Source organism: Maylandia zebra, linkage group LG1, assembly GCF_041146795.1.
Source record: "Maylandia zebra isolate NMK-2024a linkage group LG1, Mzebra_GT3a, whole genome shotgun sequence".
In the NCBI taxonomy this organism is placed as follows: domain Eukaryota; kingdom Metazoa; phylum Chordata; class Actinopteri; order Cichliformes; family Cichlidae; genus Maylandia; species Maylandia zebra.
Window position 1 is genome coordinate 37662793 of NC_135167.1, and position 15758 is coordinate 37678550.

The window sequence follows — 15758 nt, forward strand, 5'->3', positions numbered from 1 at the left end:
AAACTAACGTAAAAATAAACATTTAGAGAACAAATTCTAACAAACTCTGTACCTGAAAAATATTGTCAATTGTCTGTTACGTATAGCAAAAAAACAGGAGGCAACACACCAAGGAAGGAGCACAAGACTTGTATCGATGGCTTTTTCATGAGATAGAGCTGGAAAGGTTGTGCAGCAGGTTGGGATGATTAAGCAAGGAGATGGAAATGTACCAAAGAGTCAAGAGGGAGTGTTGAGAAGATGAACGGAGCTGATGGAAGACGGTGGAGGATGGATGGAGGGCAGTTAGTGAATCAGGAAGTGTAGGTGGAAGAAAGAAGAAGAATGAAGTGGAAAGGCAGTTGAACCAGGTGACGTATAGGGGTGGGCTTTAATAATCGATTCATCGATTAAAATCGATTCTGGCTTGGATAACGTGAAATCGATTCATTAAAATCCTGAATTGATTTTTTAATATAAATGTATTTTGCCCGAAATTCCAGAATCTCAGGTGAAACGTCACAAAATTTTGACAACCACCAAACAGCTAAAACAGTAAATGAGAGCAGGTACACGGATTCTGCACAAAGACGTGAACACAAAGCGCGGACTCGCGGATCAGAATCAGTGAGATGTCGCCTTTCTCACCCGACGGCATGGACACGGTCGGGGCTGAAAGCCGACAGCTGGCTGATTCTGATGTTTCGGCAGGTCCGCGCTTTGTGTTCACGCCCTTTATGCGCTGATTCTGAAGCTGTTAGTTTTATCTCCCAATATTGACCAAATATTGAAGAGCCAAACTGCGCTTCACATAAACATCGTCATGAATTTTGCTGTTTTGCTTCCACCACACTTCATGCACAGCTCTCTCTCTCTCTCTCTCTCTCTCTCTCTCTCTCTCTATCCCCGAAATCTGTTTTCTGCATTATTCGCTTGCTTGTTACGCACAAGACTACCCTTATTTACCCTCATTTTATGTTTTTTTTCCTTTTACTTACTTACGAAAAGAAAACCTAATTTCTGCCTTTCAATAGGCTTCTGAACAAATTTAAACTTTTTAAAATGATGCAAAATGCAAAACGCTCAGCAGTGACTCTAATGAAACCGCTGTAACTTCAGAGGTAATGTTCATATGTTGATTAATGGTTTTCTTTCATTTTTGATGTACTGTGGAATATTGTTATAAAATCCCAGGCCAGGAAAATCACCTTCATGTTTTTCTGTGTTTTATCTTCAGCTACTTTGACACAATGGCATCTGCTGTGACGCTCACACCTTTGATAAAGTCTGGAAAGTGTCAGCTTCCTTTTTATAGATACAAAAATATGTAAATGGAAAAATTTCCCAGATTCGAATCGATTCAGGACCTTGTGAATCGAATCGATTCTAGAAATCAGTGACGATACCCAGCGGACCTCAAAGATGTGGGAGGAGTTGTTGAAGCTAAATCAAATCTCTTCACCCCCTTTTAACCATGTTTGCTTTGCTGATGGAGAAGGTTAGGAGTTGCACTTTGTGGATCTAGAGGAAGTGTGTTACTGTATGAGGAGGTCTACGTGTGGTAGACTGGTGCATGACATGTATGATTTTTACCAATATCAAAACCCACTTTATCAGACGAAGGGCACACCTGAAAAGAAGTGGAGAGGAGTTATTTGCATTGTTTTAATCCTACACAGCTGCTCAGCAGCTGGAGATTCAGTTTCATGTTTATTTCCATTACGGCCTCTCAACATGAATTTAAAAAAAAAAGTCCTCCACCTCTGACTGTGCAGTGCTGAGAACAAGACAAAATAAATACAGTAATAAAAAGACTCATCATTTGGTCGAATGTTGTCGGCAGCTGCACAAAGATGAGGAAATATCTTGAAATACGTGAAGCAAAAAGAAAAGAAGGGGAGAGATGGAACGAGAGGCTACAAAGGGAGTCAGACAAAGAAAGAGAGAGAGAGAAGTGAGGGGCAAACGGAGACAGAAAGGTGGTTTAAAATAGCAGGAGGTTGGAAACTCATCTTCAGAGCTCATTAAAATCTCTGTGTGGTAATTAGCTGTCTGTTAATTAGGGCCAATTGGGACGTGGCAGGGCGCTCGTTGGGGGAAATCTTTTTTTTTTTTTCTTTTTTTTTTGGTCCTGGGAGATTTTGTGATTCACTCTTTATTGTAATAACCCCCACCCTCATCCAGTGTGAGTCTTTGTTATGTGACTGTGTTTTGTTTTTTGTTTTTTACCGTGTATTGAGTTGTTTTGGTTTCTAGTGTTTTATTTGTGCTTATGATAAGCAACAGCACAGCGGGACAGTCTGTACGTGTGTTTATTCTGGGTTTGAGTTGCATTCACAAACATTTTGTCAACAGTTTTAGATTTTACAGTAAAAAGTTCAACATACAGCTGGGAGTTCAGGATATTAGTGTTGGCTTGATGTAGAAGGAGGTTTGTGATTGGAATTATCATCACTTAAACATGGACTGGCCTTCATTTTGGTCACAGTTAAAGACGGGCTGGGCTAATATCATAAACAGTTTCACTCTTCATGTTATCTCAGTGGTTTCCAAAGTGTGTGCCGCTCTGACAGGTGGGGCACAAGTTACCTGGCAGAGAAGTCATGCAGAACTAATGTTTAACATCGAATCATGTTTATGGCGGAACAAAGAAATTTGTGGCAGTTACGTTAAAAATAATATGCGCATCCGCGTGCGTAAGTTGACAGCCGCAATAAAGAAGTGTAGTGAAAAGTGTCGTGCATCGTTTGCAGTGGTGCTGAAACCCAGGACTGGGGCACGAGTGACCACGTGTTCGCACTTCTTTATTGCGGCTGTCAACTTACACACGCGGCTACAGCGTACACACGTCATCATCATCAACAACAACAACAGGACCCAGTTCATTCTGTTTTAAGCCGGCGAGGCGTGATTGGGGATGCCGCTCAGGTGGGTCCGCCTCCCCTGCAGCCATGCTGCAGTCAAACACAAGCTGACTGCAGCCACTAACAGTGAATAATATTAAACTCTCACTAAATTATGTATTTTTCATCTCTGCTCACAAGTTTCTAGATTTCTTTTTTTATAAGACTAAGACTGGACTTTAGTTTTCCCATGTTTGGCGTTCACGTTCTGTTTAACTGGTTGCTTTTTTGAAGATGTGCTGCGGACGAATGAAGCAGTCGTGTGCAGCGGTCCCCAACCTAAAATCCACAGACCGGTTCAATGTCAGACACTGTTTGCATGGACTGGCTATTAAGGTGTCGCAGATAAATACAACAAAATAAAATGATACGACCGAGACAAAAACTGTGGTGTTTTGTAAATATAATAATAAATGCAAATTCACGGGTATGACCCAGGGAACTCCAGTTAACGATAAAAACCCTGAAAATCATCAATTTCACACCCGCGCCTCAACTCTCGCTTCCCGGTACCAAACGACTCACGGACTGGTACCGGTCCATGACCCGGGGGTTGGGGACCGCTGGTCTAGTGACAAAAGTTAAATAGTTGTTTGAAATAAAAGTTGTTTATTTAAAACAGAAATGACTGTAAGATTCATTGTGAATGAGTTTATCATGTAAATAAAGTTGCAGCTTGGCTTTTCTGTCATTGTTTGTTTAGATGGGGGTGAAAATGTTTTTTCCTGTCCTGAGAGAACCACTGGTCTGGGAGTAGGGTTGGTTTTTGGTGACAATTTCAACTTTTTATAGAATTTTCTCCCCTTTCACACTCTCATGCTTCATGCGATGTGGTTCAAATGAAACCCAACCCTGAGCCTAGTTATGCTGCTGGGCGAGGTTACCTTTTCGAAGCACACTGTCTGAGGCCACTTGACATGGCAACATATCAGAGCAATGGCACTTGCTAGGATCCAATATTGAGACTAATCTGATGTAAAATATTGTACGTGACAGCTTCTTAAAGTTATTGTGCGCCTCGCTACAGCGTATTCGTTTATGCTCCTGCCACCCATGGAATTAAGGAAAACTGGGAACTGCACTCAATTCAATGCATTTCAATTCAATTTTATTTATATAGCGCCAAATCACAACAAAAGTCGCCTCAAGGCGCTTCATAGATACAGAGGAAAAACCCAACAATCATATGACCCCCCTATGAGCAAGCACTTTGGCGACAGTGGGAAGGAAAAACTCCCTTTTAACAGGAAGAAACCTCCGGCAGAACCAGGCTCAGGGAGGGGCGGGGCCATCTGCTGCGATTGGTTGGGGTGAGAGAAGGAAGACAGGATAAAGACATGCTGTGGAAGAGAGACAGAGATTAATAACAGATATGATTCAATGCAGAGAGGTCTGTTAATACATAGTGAGTGAGAAAGGTGACTGGAAAGGAAAAACTCAATGCATCATGGGAATCCCCCAGCAGCCTACGTCTATTGCAGCATAATTAAGGGAGGATTCAGGGTCACCTGGTCCAGCCCTAACTATATGCTTTAGCAAAAAGGAAAGTTTGAAGCCTAATCTTGAAAGTAGAGATAGTGTCTGTCTCCCGAATCCAAACTGGAAGCTGGTTCCACAGAAGAGGGGCCTGAAAACTGAAGGCTCTCCCTCCCATTCTACTTTTAAATACTCTAGGAACAACAAGTAGGCCTGCAGAGCGAGAGCGAAGTGCTCTAATAGGGTGATATGGTACTACAAGCTCATTAAGATAAGATGGGGCCTGATTATTTAAGACCTTGTATGTGAGGAGCAGGATTTTGAATTCAGGCACTCAGAGATGGTTCAAGGGTCAAGGTTCTTTATTTGTCACATGCATAGTTATACAAGTATAACACACAGTGAAATGTAGCCTGACACGCTCCTTGACATGTGCAAAAATTGGGGGGGTGTAGAGGAAGAACATATATATATATATATATATATATATATATATATATATATATATATAGATATATATAGATATATATATATAGATATATATATATAGATATATAGATATAACACCCAGCACGCCCCTGCGGGCGGTTTATCCTTCAAGCTCGGGTCCTCTACCAGAGGCCTGGGAGCTTGAGGGTCCTGCGCAGTATCTTAGCTGTTCCCAGGACTGCGCTCTTCTGGACAGAGATCTCCGATGTTATTCCCGGGATCTGCTGGAGCCACTCGCCTAGCTTGGGAGTCACCGCACCTAGTGCTCCGATTACCACGGGGACCACCGTTACCTTCACCCTCCACATCCTCTCGAGCTCTTCTCTGAGCCCTTGGTATTTCTCCAGCTTCTCGTGTTCCTTCTTCCTGATATTGCTGTCATTCGGAACCGCTACATCGATCACTACGGCCGTCTTCTTCTGTTTGTCTACCACCACTATGTCCGGTTGGTTAGCCACCACCATTTTGTCCGTCTGTATCTGGAAGTCCCACAGGATCTTAGCTCGGTCATTCTCCACCACCCTTGGGGGCATCTCCCATTTTGACCTCGGGACTTCTAGGTTATACTCGGCACAGATGTTCCTGTACACTATGCCGGCCACTTGGTTATGGCGTTCCATGTATGCCTTGCCTGCTAGCATCTTGCACCCTGCTGTTATGTGCTGGATTGTCTCTGGGGCATCTTTACACAGCCTGCACCTGGGGTCTTGCCTGGTGTGATAGACCCCAGCCTCTATGGATCTTGTACTCAGAGCTTGTTCTTGTGCTGCCATGATTAGTGCCTCTGTGCTGTCTTTCAGTCCAGCTTTGTCCAGCCACTGGTAGGATTTCTGGATATCAGCCACCTCCTCTATCTGCCGGTGGTACATACCGTGCAGGGGCCTGTCCTTCCATGATGGTTCCTCGTCTCCCTCCTCTTTCTTGGGTTTCTGCTGCCTGAGGTATTCACTGAGCACTCGGTCAGTTGGGGCCATCTTCCCAATGTATTCTTGGATGTTCCTTGTCTCATCCTGGACTGTGGTGCTGACACTCACCAGTCCCCGGCCCCCTTCCTTCCGCTTAGCGTACAGCCTCAGGGTGCTGGACTTGGGGTGAAACCCTCCATGCATGGTCAGGAGCTTTCTTGTCTTTATGTCAGTGGCTTCTATCTCCTCCTTTGGCCAGCCTATTACCCCAGCAGGGTACCTGATCACGGGCAGGGCGTACGTGTTGATGGCCCGGATCTTGTTCTTACCATTCAGCTGACTCCTCAGGACTTGCCTGACCCTCTGCAGGTACTTGGTGGTTACAGCCTTTCTAGCGGCCTCTTCATGGTTCCCATTTGCCTGCGGGATCCCCAGGTACTTGTAACTGTCCTCTATGTCTGCAATGTTGCCTTCTGGTAGTTCAATCCCCTCAGTTCTGACTACCTTCCCTCTCTTTGTTACCATCCGACTACACTTCTCCAGTCCGAACGACATTCCAATGTCATTGCTGTATAGCCTGGTAGTGTGGATCAGTGAATCAATGTCTCGTTCACTCTTGGCATACAGCTTGATGTCATCCATGTACAGGAGGTGGCTGACAACTGCTCCGTTCCGTAGTCGGTATCTGTAGCCAGTCTTGTTAATGATCTCACTGAGGGGGTTCAGGCCTATGCAGAACAGCAGTGGGGACAGAGCATCTCCTTGGTAGATCCCGCACTTGATGGTAACTTGTGCTATGGGCTTGGAGTTGGCCTCTAGTGTTGTACGCCACATCCCCATTGAGTTCCTGATGAAGGCTCTTAGGGTCCCATTGATCTTGTACAATTCTAGGCATTCCAGTATCCAGCTGTGGGGCATTGAGTCATAGGCCTTCTTGTAATCAATCCAGGCAGTGCACAGGTTGGTCAGTCTGGTCTTGCAGTCTCGGCTGATTGTTCTGTCTACCAGTAGCTGGTGTTTTGCACCTCTGGTATTCTTGCCAATCCCTTTCTGTGTCCCGCTCATGTATTGACCCATGTGCCTGTTCATCTTAGCCGATATGATGCCTGACAGGAGCTTCCATGTAGTACTGAGGCAGGTTATTGGTCGGTAGTTGGAGGGGACCGGTCCCTTCTTGGGGTCCTTGGGGATCAGGACCGTCCGGCCTTCAGTTAGCCATTCCGGGTGTCTCTCGTTAACTAGCAGCTGGTTCATTTGTGCTGCCAGACGCTCGTGGAGTGCAGTCAGCTTCTTCAGCCAGTAGGCGTGAACCATGTCGGGCCCTGGTGCTGTCCAACTCTTCATACTGGAGACCCTTTCTTGGATATCTGCCACTGTGATGGTTACTGGACCCTGTTCAGGGAGGTCGCTGTGGTCTGCCCTCAGATCCACTAGCCACTGAGCATTGCCGTTATGGGTTGCATCCTTCTCCCATATGCTCTTCCAGTATTGCTCCGTCTCCAGCCTTGGTGGTGCTGTTCTCTTATTGTTCCCTTGCCACTGAGAGTACACCTTTGCTGGTTCTGTGGAGAACAGCTGGTTTATTCTCCTGCCTTCTATCTCTCTGGTGTACCTCCTCAAGCGGCTGGCCAAGGCTGTGAGTCTTTGCTTGGCAGTTTCCAAGGCCTCAGGTATGGACAGCTTGCTGTATTTCTTATGCACCTTCTTTGTCGCACCTTTCTGCAACTCCGTTAGTTGGCTAACCTCCCTCCGTGCTACTTTGATCTTGCCCTCTAGCCTCCTTCTCCATGGAGGGTACTGCCCCTTGTGGCTGTTCAACTTGTAGCCAAGCATCTCACTGATCACTGCTGCCGTATTGTAGATCAGCTTGTTAGTGTCGGTAATCGTGGTTGTAGGTATTGCCCATAGTGCTGCATTAACATCATCTAGCAGACCTTCTGAGGGTACTTCACGTAATCTTGGTAACCGGCTACGGGGGATCCAGGTTTCAAGCTTGGCCATGATCCTATTTTTCAGGTCAGTTCCTCTCGCACTCAACGATCCTTCTCCTATCGCACTTGGGGCTATGTACCCAATCTCAGGTGGGGGTGATGATATCTCCCCCCTGACCTGGCGTCCTGACTCCTCCTTGCCGTAGCATTTGTGTTGTACCTCGTCAATCTCTAGCTGTGAGAGCAGTCCCTTCTTTCGAATGTTGGAACACTGAGCTACTAGTTGTTTCGCCGTCATTGTGGATGTTGGGTATCGAAGAATCCATAGGTCCCTCATCCTATTCATGTAGCCCCTTCCGCCGGGGTTACTTGCGTAGTAGCATTCCAACAACGCCCTGTTTTCGTCCCTTGCCCACCGATGCCTTCTTGTTCCAGTAGCCCACTTTTCGTCAGGGTGCCCTGGTTCCTCAACACCTGACGCGGACCTTGTTGATCCGGGCGACGTCCGAGCCGGCATGCCTTCATATTTATCTGTCTCGCTCATGTCTGCGGTAGGCTTGCTTAGCATAGGGGGTCTAGCCTTAGGACCCTTACTGGATACAAACGCCCCAGGCAGGAATCGAACTTGCGATCCTCTGTTCCAAAGGCGTGTAGTTTAACCACTACGCTATCTATATATATATATATATATATATATGTATATATATATATATATATATGTGTATATGTGTGTATATGTATATATATGTGTATATGTGTGTATATGTATATATATGTGTATATGTGTGTATATGTATATATATGTGTATATGTGTGTATATGTATATATATGTGTATATGTGTGTATATGTATATATACACATATATATGTGTATATGTATATATATATATACATATATATGTGTATATGTATATATATATACATATATATGTGTATATGTGTATATATATATATATATGTGTGTGGCAATTGGCCAGCCAGTGACATCACTGTAGTCATGAGAGCCACTCCTTCACAAGAATCAAACCCACCAACGAGGGAAGTGGCTGCATACAAACTTCCTTTACCCCGAGTCTGACAACAGCTGAGCAGCAGGTATACCATCACCTTGTGTTATGATGATGTCACGGGCCTTGCTGTAACAACCCCACCCACAGTGAGGTGGTATTCAATCATAATGGAAAAGGACCAAAATTAGAGTCCATGCGAGTTGAAATGAGGAGGTGCTAATGGAAAAGAGGCTCGAGTTCTTCCTCATTGTGTTGGTATATTTGTAAACTCTAAAAACCAAAAGTCCTTTCTGAGTGAGAAATGTAAAACTTGACCTTGTCAGAGGTTGATCGTGTCTTGTTTACAGGTTTCCAGACTTTTCTTTTAGACTTGTTGTCTCTCACACTCGAGTCTCCCGTGACTTTGCAGGAATCCGAGTAGGCCTAAAATTTGTGAGCAGCTTTACGTTCAGCTACTGCGTTTGCTTTGTTTCAGATTACTTGGCCCAGATCGTCTCCAAGTCTCACCTGGAGACATGTCAGTACCTCAGGGAGGAGCTGCAGCAGATGAGCTGGCAGAGCTTCCTTCAGGATGAGGTGGAAAGCTACCAGAGCAAGGTGTGCTTCAATATGTCCACCCATGAATCCGTAAAGCCAAAAGCCTAGCGTCAGGTGATGGTGGCAGCAGGATAAGCGGGGTAGTTTATCCATTTGTCTCCTCAGTACCTTTATTTAGGTCCCCCTGGAGAATCCTGCTGCGGTCCCTTTAGATATAAAATAATTTAGCATGTTCTTAACTCCGCGCAGAAAACATCCAAAACACATCTGAACTGGATTCTTTGACCTACATCTAGGGGAAGCAGTAATACTTTGCTCCAGTAATATTTTTTTTATTTTAAGCCCATTTATATTTTCTAGAGACGGTTAGATGTTCTACTTTGACAAATTCTTAATTCTCTTTTGTTGAGCTTGTTAAACTCTTGCTGCTCTGGTGTGTGCAGCCTCAGGAGGTGATGTGGCAGCTCTGTGCTGTGAAGATCACAGAGGCCATTCAGTATGTGGTGGAGTTTGCTAAACGCATCGACGGCTTCATGGATTTGTGCCAGAATGACCAGATCGTACTGCTGAAAGCTGGTGAGAGCACAGATTGGATTCATTTTCATTTCGCTTTTTTTAAACTTGTGAAAAGCACAACAACGACGTCGCAATAATCCAGATAAGGAAATCCCAGCAAGTAGATTTAATGCCCCGGGTGTTTTCAGCTGGAGGAGCCTTTCCTCTCAGTTTGTGTGTCCTCAGCATCTCCTCGTTTTCTCTGCCAGGCTCTCTGGAGGTCGTCTTTCTACGAATGTGCCGAGTGTTTGACTCGCAGAACAACACTGTCTTCTTCGATGGGAAGTTTGCAGGTCCTGAAGTCTTCAAAGCTTTAGGTGAGCAGAGTTCATTTTCTACTGAGGTGTCATAGGGTTTTTATCATCGATAAAACCCCTACATAAGCTCCAATTATAAATTAAAACCCCAAATTTATAAATTTAGGGTTAAAATAAATTAAAAGTATGAATTAAAAGTATAGATATTTGTGTGGGCAGTGCTACTTTCTAACAGCTGATAATAATCTGCTAATGTAGAAAGTCTGGTCGGATCTACTTATAACTGAGATGTGTCAAAACTCTACAGGTGTGCACCTATAGCACAGTCAGCTGACTGGACACAGTCACTCAAACTACTTCTATTTCTAAATATGAGGATTTTATAAGTGCCAGTGCAGCTCACAGGTCTGGGCTGGTATCCACACACATTCTGAGAATCCTTTCAGAGAGTTTCTAATGTGGGGCACGGAGGTGCAGTGGTTAGCACTGCCACCTCACAGCAAGACCAAGTGAATAGTTCAAAAAGTCAGCCGTCTCTCCAACCTCCCCTCCATCTCTAACTGTCTGCAGGTGGAGAAGGAACATCCTCTGAGGTTTAAACACTGCAGATATTCTTCTTCCTCCAGTACTGTTACACTTGGTTCTTCTGCCATTTTTTCCTCTCCTAAAGAAACTCTTAAGCCTCCTAAAAGTCTCCCTAGCCCCTCCTAACGGTTTTTCACTTCAGGAACTCTCTTAAGGGCTCAGACGCTTTGTGAATAACTTTTATCTCTACCAAGATTCAGTGCTAACTTTCAGGGGAAATATTTTCTTGGAATTTCATCACTACAGGCTTCTCTTAGTACTTGGAAGCTTTATCTGTTCCTGTATTGATTCCTGAGAGTCGGGTGGGGTCGTGTAACGCAGAAACAGAGTTGGAAAAAAGCCTCAGGTGTGCAAAAGCTGGTGCTTTCCTTGTTTTTCACTGATGAAAGGGGTTTGTAAGGTTGGACACATGTGGACCAGGTGGCTTGTTTGGTTCAGGTTCCTGGTTTTCATGTGTGGAAAAGTTGGTGTAGCATGGGACCTGAGCAATGGAAATGTGACATTACTTCCTGTATTACTCTGAGCAGGGTTACTGCTCAGAGTAATACAGGAAGTAATGTCACATTTCCATCAGGTTTTCTTCCTGATTTTTCATCCTTTCCTGTGTGCCCTCTGGACAGAGTGGAATCAGATGCCTGCTTTTCTTTCTTTCTCAGACTAAAGTTTGAACACTCGTGCAGCTGCTTTGACTTGCAGCCTGCCACAGAGGAAGACCGTGCCTCCAAATCACATGTCCTCCTTCTCTTTAGTGCTTCTCTTTGACTGAAGATGCGTCTTTTTAACATTTTTTAACTACTCCAAACAAGATGCATCAGAAAAGAAGCCACCCCAAAAAAAGTAACAGGGAACGTTTGGCTGCTTCTTTGGATCATCGATCACAAAAGCACAGGAATGATGTCGCAGTTCTTGTCTGTTGGATTGTCTTAAATAATAAAATATGTGTTGATGTGATAATTACATTTTCTACAACGCTACTGATGCAATCTGACGTTTCTGTTGGCCTCTGTAAGTCACTGAGCATGTTTCCGGTGTTTTCCGTGTTCTCCCAGGCTGTGATGATTTCATCACGGCGGTGTTCGACTTTGCTAAGAGCATGTGCTCGCTGCACCTATCAGAGGACGAGCTTGCTCTCTTCTCAGCGTTCATTCTGCTTTCTGCAGGTACGTCCTTCCTTCACCATCTGATCAGATGTTCTACACTGACTTGTTGAGTTAAATAACTGTGTGTGTGTGTGTGTGTGTGTGTGTGTGTGTGTGTGTGTGTGTGTGTGTGTGTGTGTGTGTGTGTGTGTGTGTGTGTGTGTGTGTGTTTGTTTAGATCGGTCGTGGCTGCAGGAGAAGCTGCAGGTGGAGAAGCTGCAGCAGAAGACTCAGCTTGCTCTGCAACATGTGCTGCAGAAGAACCAGAGAGAGGACGAAGTCCTGAACAAGGTACCCGTGGTGCATGCAAACCTCTGTGTGTGTGTGTGTGTGACACACACACACACAGAGTACATGAATGGAGCGTAAACATGCAGACGGGAACTAAACTAAAAATTATACTCAAATTTGAGCCACACAGACTTTTCTGAAAAGTTCGAGCTTAACATCCGAAAAAGTGCTTAACTATTTTTTTCAGCATTTTAGTAAAACAGTTAATTTGAAAATGAATAGATAACAATGATAACTAAACATTTAAATATGATTTTGATTAAAGTCTTTGAGCAGACTGTTAGATTCATAATTACAGAAACATACACAGTGATGTCTGCAATGAACGCACTGTATTGTGCTTGTCGATGTACTTGTCAACTCAGAAACAGTTTGACGCACAACTGAAAGTTGTTGTGGTTATCAGTATTCTTTTGTTGCACCAATGAGTTGGTTGTAGATGCAAAAAATCATAATAATGTGCTGGCAGAGAAAACTAACCAAAAACATGGTAAATATAATCCAGCGGGGCATGCCTAATGGAGAAATAGCTCTTTGCTGCCCTGTTGTGGACAAGTGTGGAAGTACAACTGTATAACTCATATTTCTCCACTGAGCACCAGTGAAGTTAAGGGTGTAAGAATACTCATGAGACTGTGTATGGTAGACTCTTTGTGATCACATTACACATTATTCTAAAGAGCTAAACATTAATTTATTCCCACTTCCTTTCTTCGTCTTTTTCTTCTTCTTCTTCTTTTTTTCACTTCTCCGCTTCTATCCTAATTTCTCTTTATTGTCTCCTCTTTTCTATTCTTGTTTCCTTGTCTCCTCCCTTTCCTTGCCTCTTTCTTCTCATTTCTCCCATCAGCTCAGATGTGAGGCGTCAGCGTTGCGTTCGCTGTGCAGTCGACACACTGAGAAGCTGTGCACGTTCAGAGCCGTTTACCCGGACATCGTTCGATCGCACTTCCCTCCTCTTTATAAGGAGCTGTTCGGCGCTGACCTCGAACTGACCCTGCAGAACAGCGACTGAACTGTCACTGGCACCAAAGCCGGTGTATCCAGACAGATTGCGCCCAGTTTCCATAGACACTGCGGACGGGGCGGCGTCCTACACAGCCGAAGATGGCGACTGTGCAGCTGCTGTACTTCATCTCCTGGACACCTGACACAGACACAAAGAAACCCGAGTTCATCTTCTCCTCAGTTTGTTTTTCCTCCTCCTCGTCCTCCTCTCGTGTCTGTGAGTTTGCTCTGAGGAGTCAGGTGGTCTCATTAGCCCACGTCATGTATCCAGGCTTCTGAACCTGGATCAGACTCACCTCTAACAGTACTCACACTGATACTTGTTTTTTGTTTCGTTTACCTGATTGTTAAAGCTTTGAGTTTCCTGCGTTTGTTGGAGAGAATGATGTTGGATCCATTGACTTGTCCACAGACAGTTTTACTTTATGATCAAAAGATTAAAAGGTAGCAAAAATAATTTCCTAATTTTAATTTGCAAAGTAAAATTGTTCTTATCCTTTGTGAGAGTGAGTGCATATGAAAAGCACCACATTCACACAGCTGCTTCTACAACTTTGGATACTTTGTGGAAATATTATGTTACATTGATCATAGTCTCAGCTGATATTAGCAAAATGATCAAATAATCCCAACGTCCTCTTGACTTCTATCCAGTGACATCAGTTGCAACATTTTCAGTGCTATTTACTGAAAATACTGTATGAGTCATTGCTCAGATACATAGCACAGCACCACAGCCGTGATCTCCAGTTCCAAAGTGACAAAAACTGCATTTCCTTTAATCACCACTTGATGCTAGCTCTGAAAGTGAGTCGGTGCATAGAGACTCCTATGTTGGAATGCCAAACTTACAAAACAATACAAACATTTATTTTGGAATCTGTAGTTTTTTAACTCATCCATTTAGCTTAAAGTCATTCAATTCAATTTTATTTATACAGCGCCAAAGAAGTCGCTTCAAGGCGCTTTATATTGTACAGTAGACCCTACAATAATAGATGCAGAGAAAAAAACGAACAATCAAATGACCCCCTATGAGCAAGCACTTTGGCGACAGTGGGAAGGAAAAACTCTCTTTTAACAGGAAGAAACCTCCGGCAGAACCAGGCTTAGGGAGGGGCGGGGCAATCTGCTGTGATTGGTTGGGGCAAGAGAAGGAAGACAGGATAGAGACATGCTGTGGAAGAGAGCCAGAGCTTAATAACAGGTATGATTCAGTGCAGAGAGGTCTATTAACACAAGTCCCATGATGCATTGAAGAAACACCCAGTGCATCATGGGGATACCCCAGCAGCCTATGCCTATGACAGCATAACTAAGGGAGGACTCAGGGTCACATGATCCAGCCCTAAATATATCCTATTGTCATGGCTGCTTAATTGATGGCTGTCTGCCTTTATTGAAATTATGTGACAACTGGTATGTGCTGCTGTGAGTTGCAGACTGTACAAGCTCTGTGCTTTGTTTTTGGTGAGTGAAATTATAGTCATTTATACGTCTATTACTAACTAGCAGATAGCACATGTGTTTCTGTGCATTGCATTCATAGCAGCTTGGTAACCAAGCTTGCTACCATCAGCTCATACCTCATACTCAGCAAATATTGTGACATCCATCATCAAAAAAAAAAAAAAAAGGTTCAAAAACGATGGGTAGTCGTCCATCTTTTATATACAGTCTATTAGGCCCACTAAGGAAATATCAAATCAATAACTGAGAAAAGAAGAAAACTCAAATGAATCCATGTGTTAAATTAAAGCTGTTCCTGTTTCTGCAGTGGTCTGGGACCAGTCTGCGTTCGTTTCCAGTCTCTATGAGGCATACAGTGCAAAATCTGGTTCTGTTTGTGTGCCATGATGTTCGTACTGCCATCAAAGCAACTCTGTGGTTGTTCACAACACTTTCGATGAGCTCTTCTCCTTTGTACCAGGGTGCCGTGTTCTGGTGTACATGTGTGGCCCCCTGTGTATGCAAACCTTTTATTTTATGTTATTTTTAGCACAAGCTGTCTGCCGTGTCGAAGAGTTGTAGAGCTTTCACATCATGTTGTATCTGCCCTCTGTGACTGTCATTAACTCTGTCCTAACTTTCACTGCAGGGCCCAGGGTGTAGCTGATGAAATAACACAGGATAAATACAGATTCTGCTTCATCAGTCACCATTTCTTTCAATTTACCTGAAGATGAGTTGTTTTTTGTTTTTAAATCTGATTTGATGAGTAATAAACTACTGTGCAGTGCTGTCAGCAAGATTATATTGAGGCCTCATCCCTTCTGAGGCATCAAATCCCCAAAGTTCTCTGTTTTAGATGTTAATGTTGTGTCTTTTCTTGTAGCCAAGGAGACAAACTAAATAGTAAACATGATGAAGACAGCTGATTAATTTTACCCAATATAACGAATGATTTTTATCGGTTAAATTGTGTGTAATTAAAACACCCATGCGACAGGTCCTCCTCCCTTCAGCAGCAGAGATTTAACAGCCATAGAATCAGTCTCTATGATTTCACCGTGACCCCCATCCTCCCTCGCATTCATCCAGCCTCCTCCTCCTCAGCTGCCCATCTGTTGCATGTGTCCCGGCACCTCCTGCAGATATTCACAGCAGTAAATCTTTAGCACCACCTGGTGGCTGTGACACTGAGCTGTATATTTTACTTTGTGTGTGCTTAAAAGCTTTTTACTCTGTTAGA

The 15758-nt window shown here is 43.9% G+C and overlaps 1 protein-coding gene across 3 annotated transcripts in view; it reads left to right on the forward strand.

The window, feature by feature from the left end:
- Positions 1 to 14255, forward strand: part of LOC101476376 (nuclear receptor ROR-alpha A) — a 175154-nt gene extending 160899 nt beyond the window's left edge. For all 3 annotated transcript variants that reach the window (XM_076885794.1, XM_004566388.4, XM_076885797.1), the window contains 6 exons: positions 9170 to 9291; positions 9675 to 9807; positions 9996 to 10103; positions 11678 to 11788; positions 11946 to 12058; positions 12909 to 14255. In XM_076885794.1, coding sequence (XP_076741909.1) covers positions 9170 to 9291; positions 9675 to 9807; positions 9996 to 10103; positions 11678 to 11788; positions 11946 to 12058; positions 12909 to 13073 — 752 coding nt within the window. In that variant the 3' untranslated portion in view covers positions 13074 to 14255. The remainder of the gene's footprint in view (positions 1 to 9169; positions 9292 to 9674; positions 9808 to 9995; positions 10104 to 11677; positions 11789 to 11945; positions 12059 to 12908) is intronic.
- The last annotated feature ends 1503 nt before the right edge of the window (positions 14256 to 15758 follow it).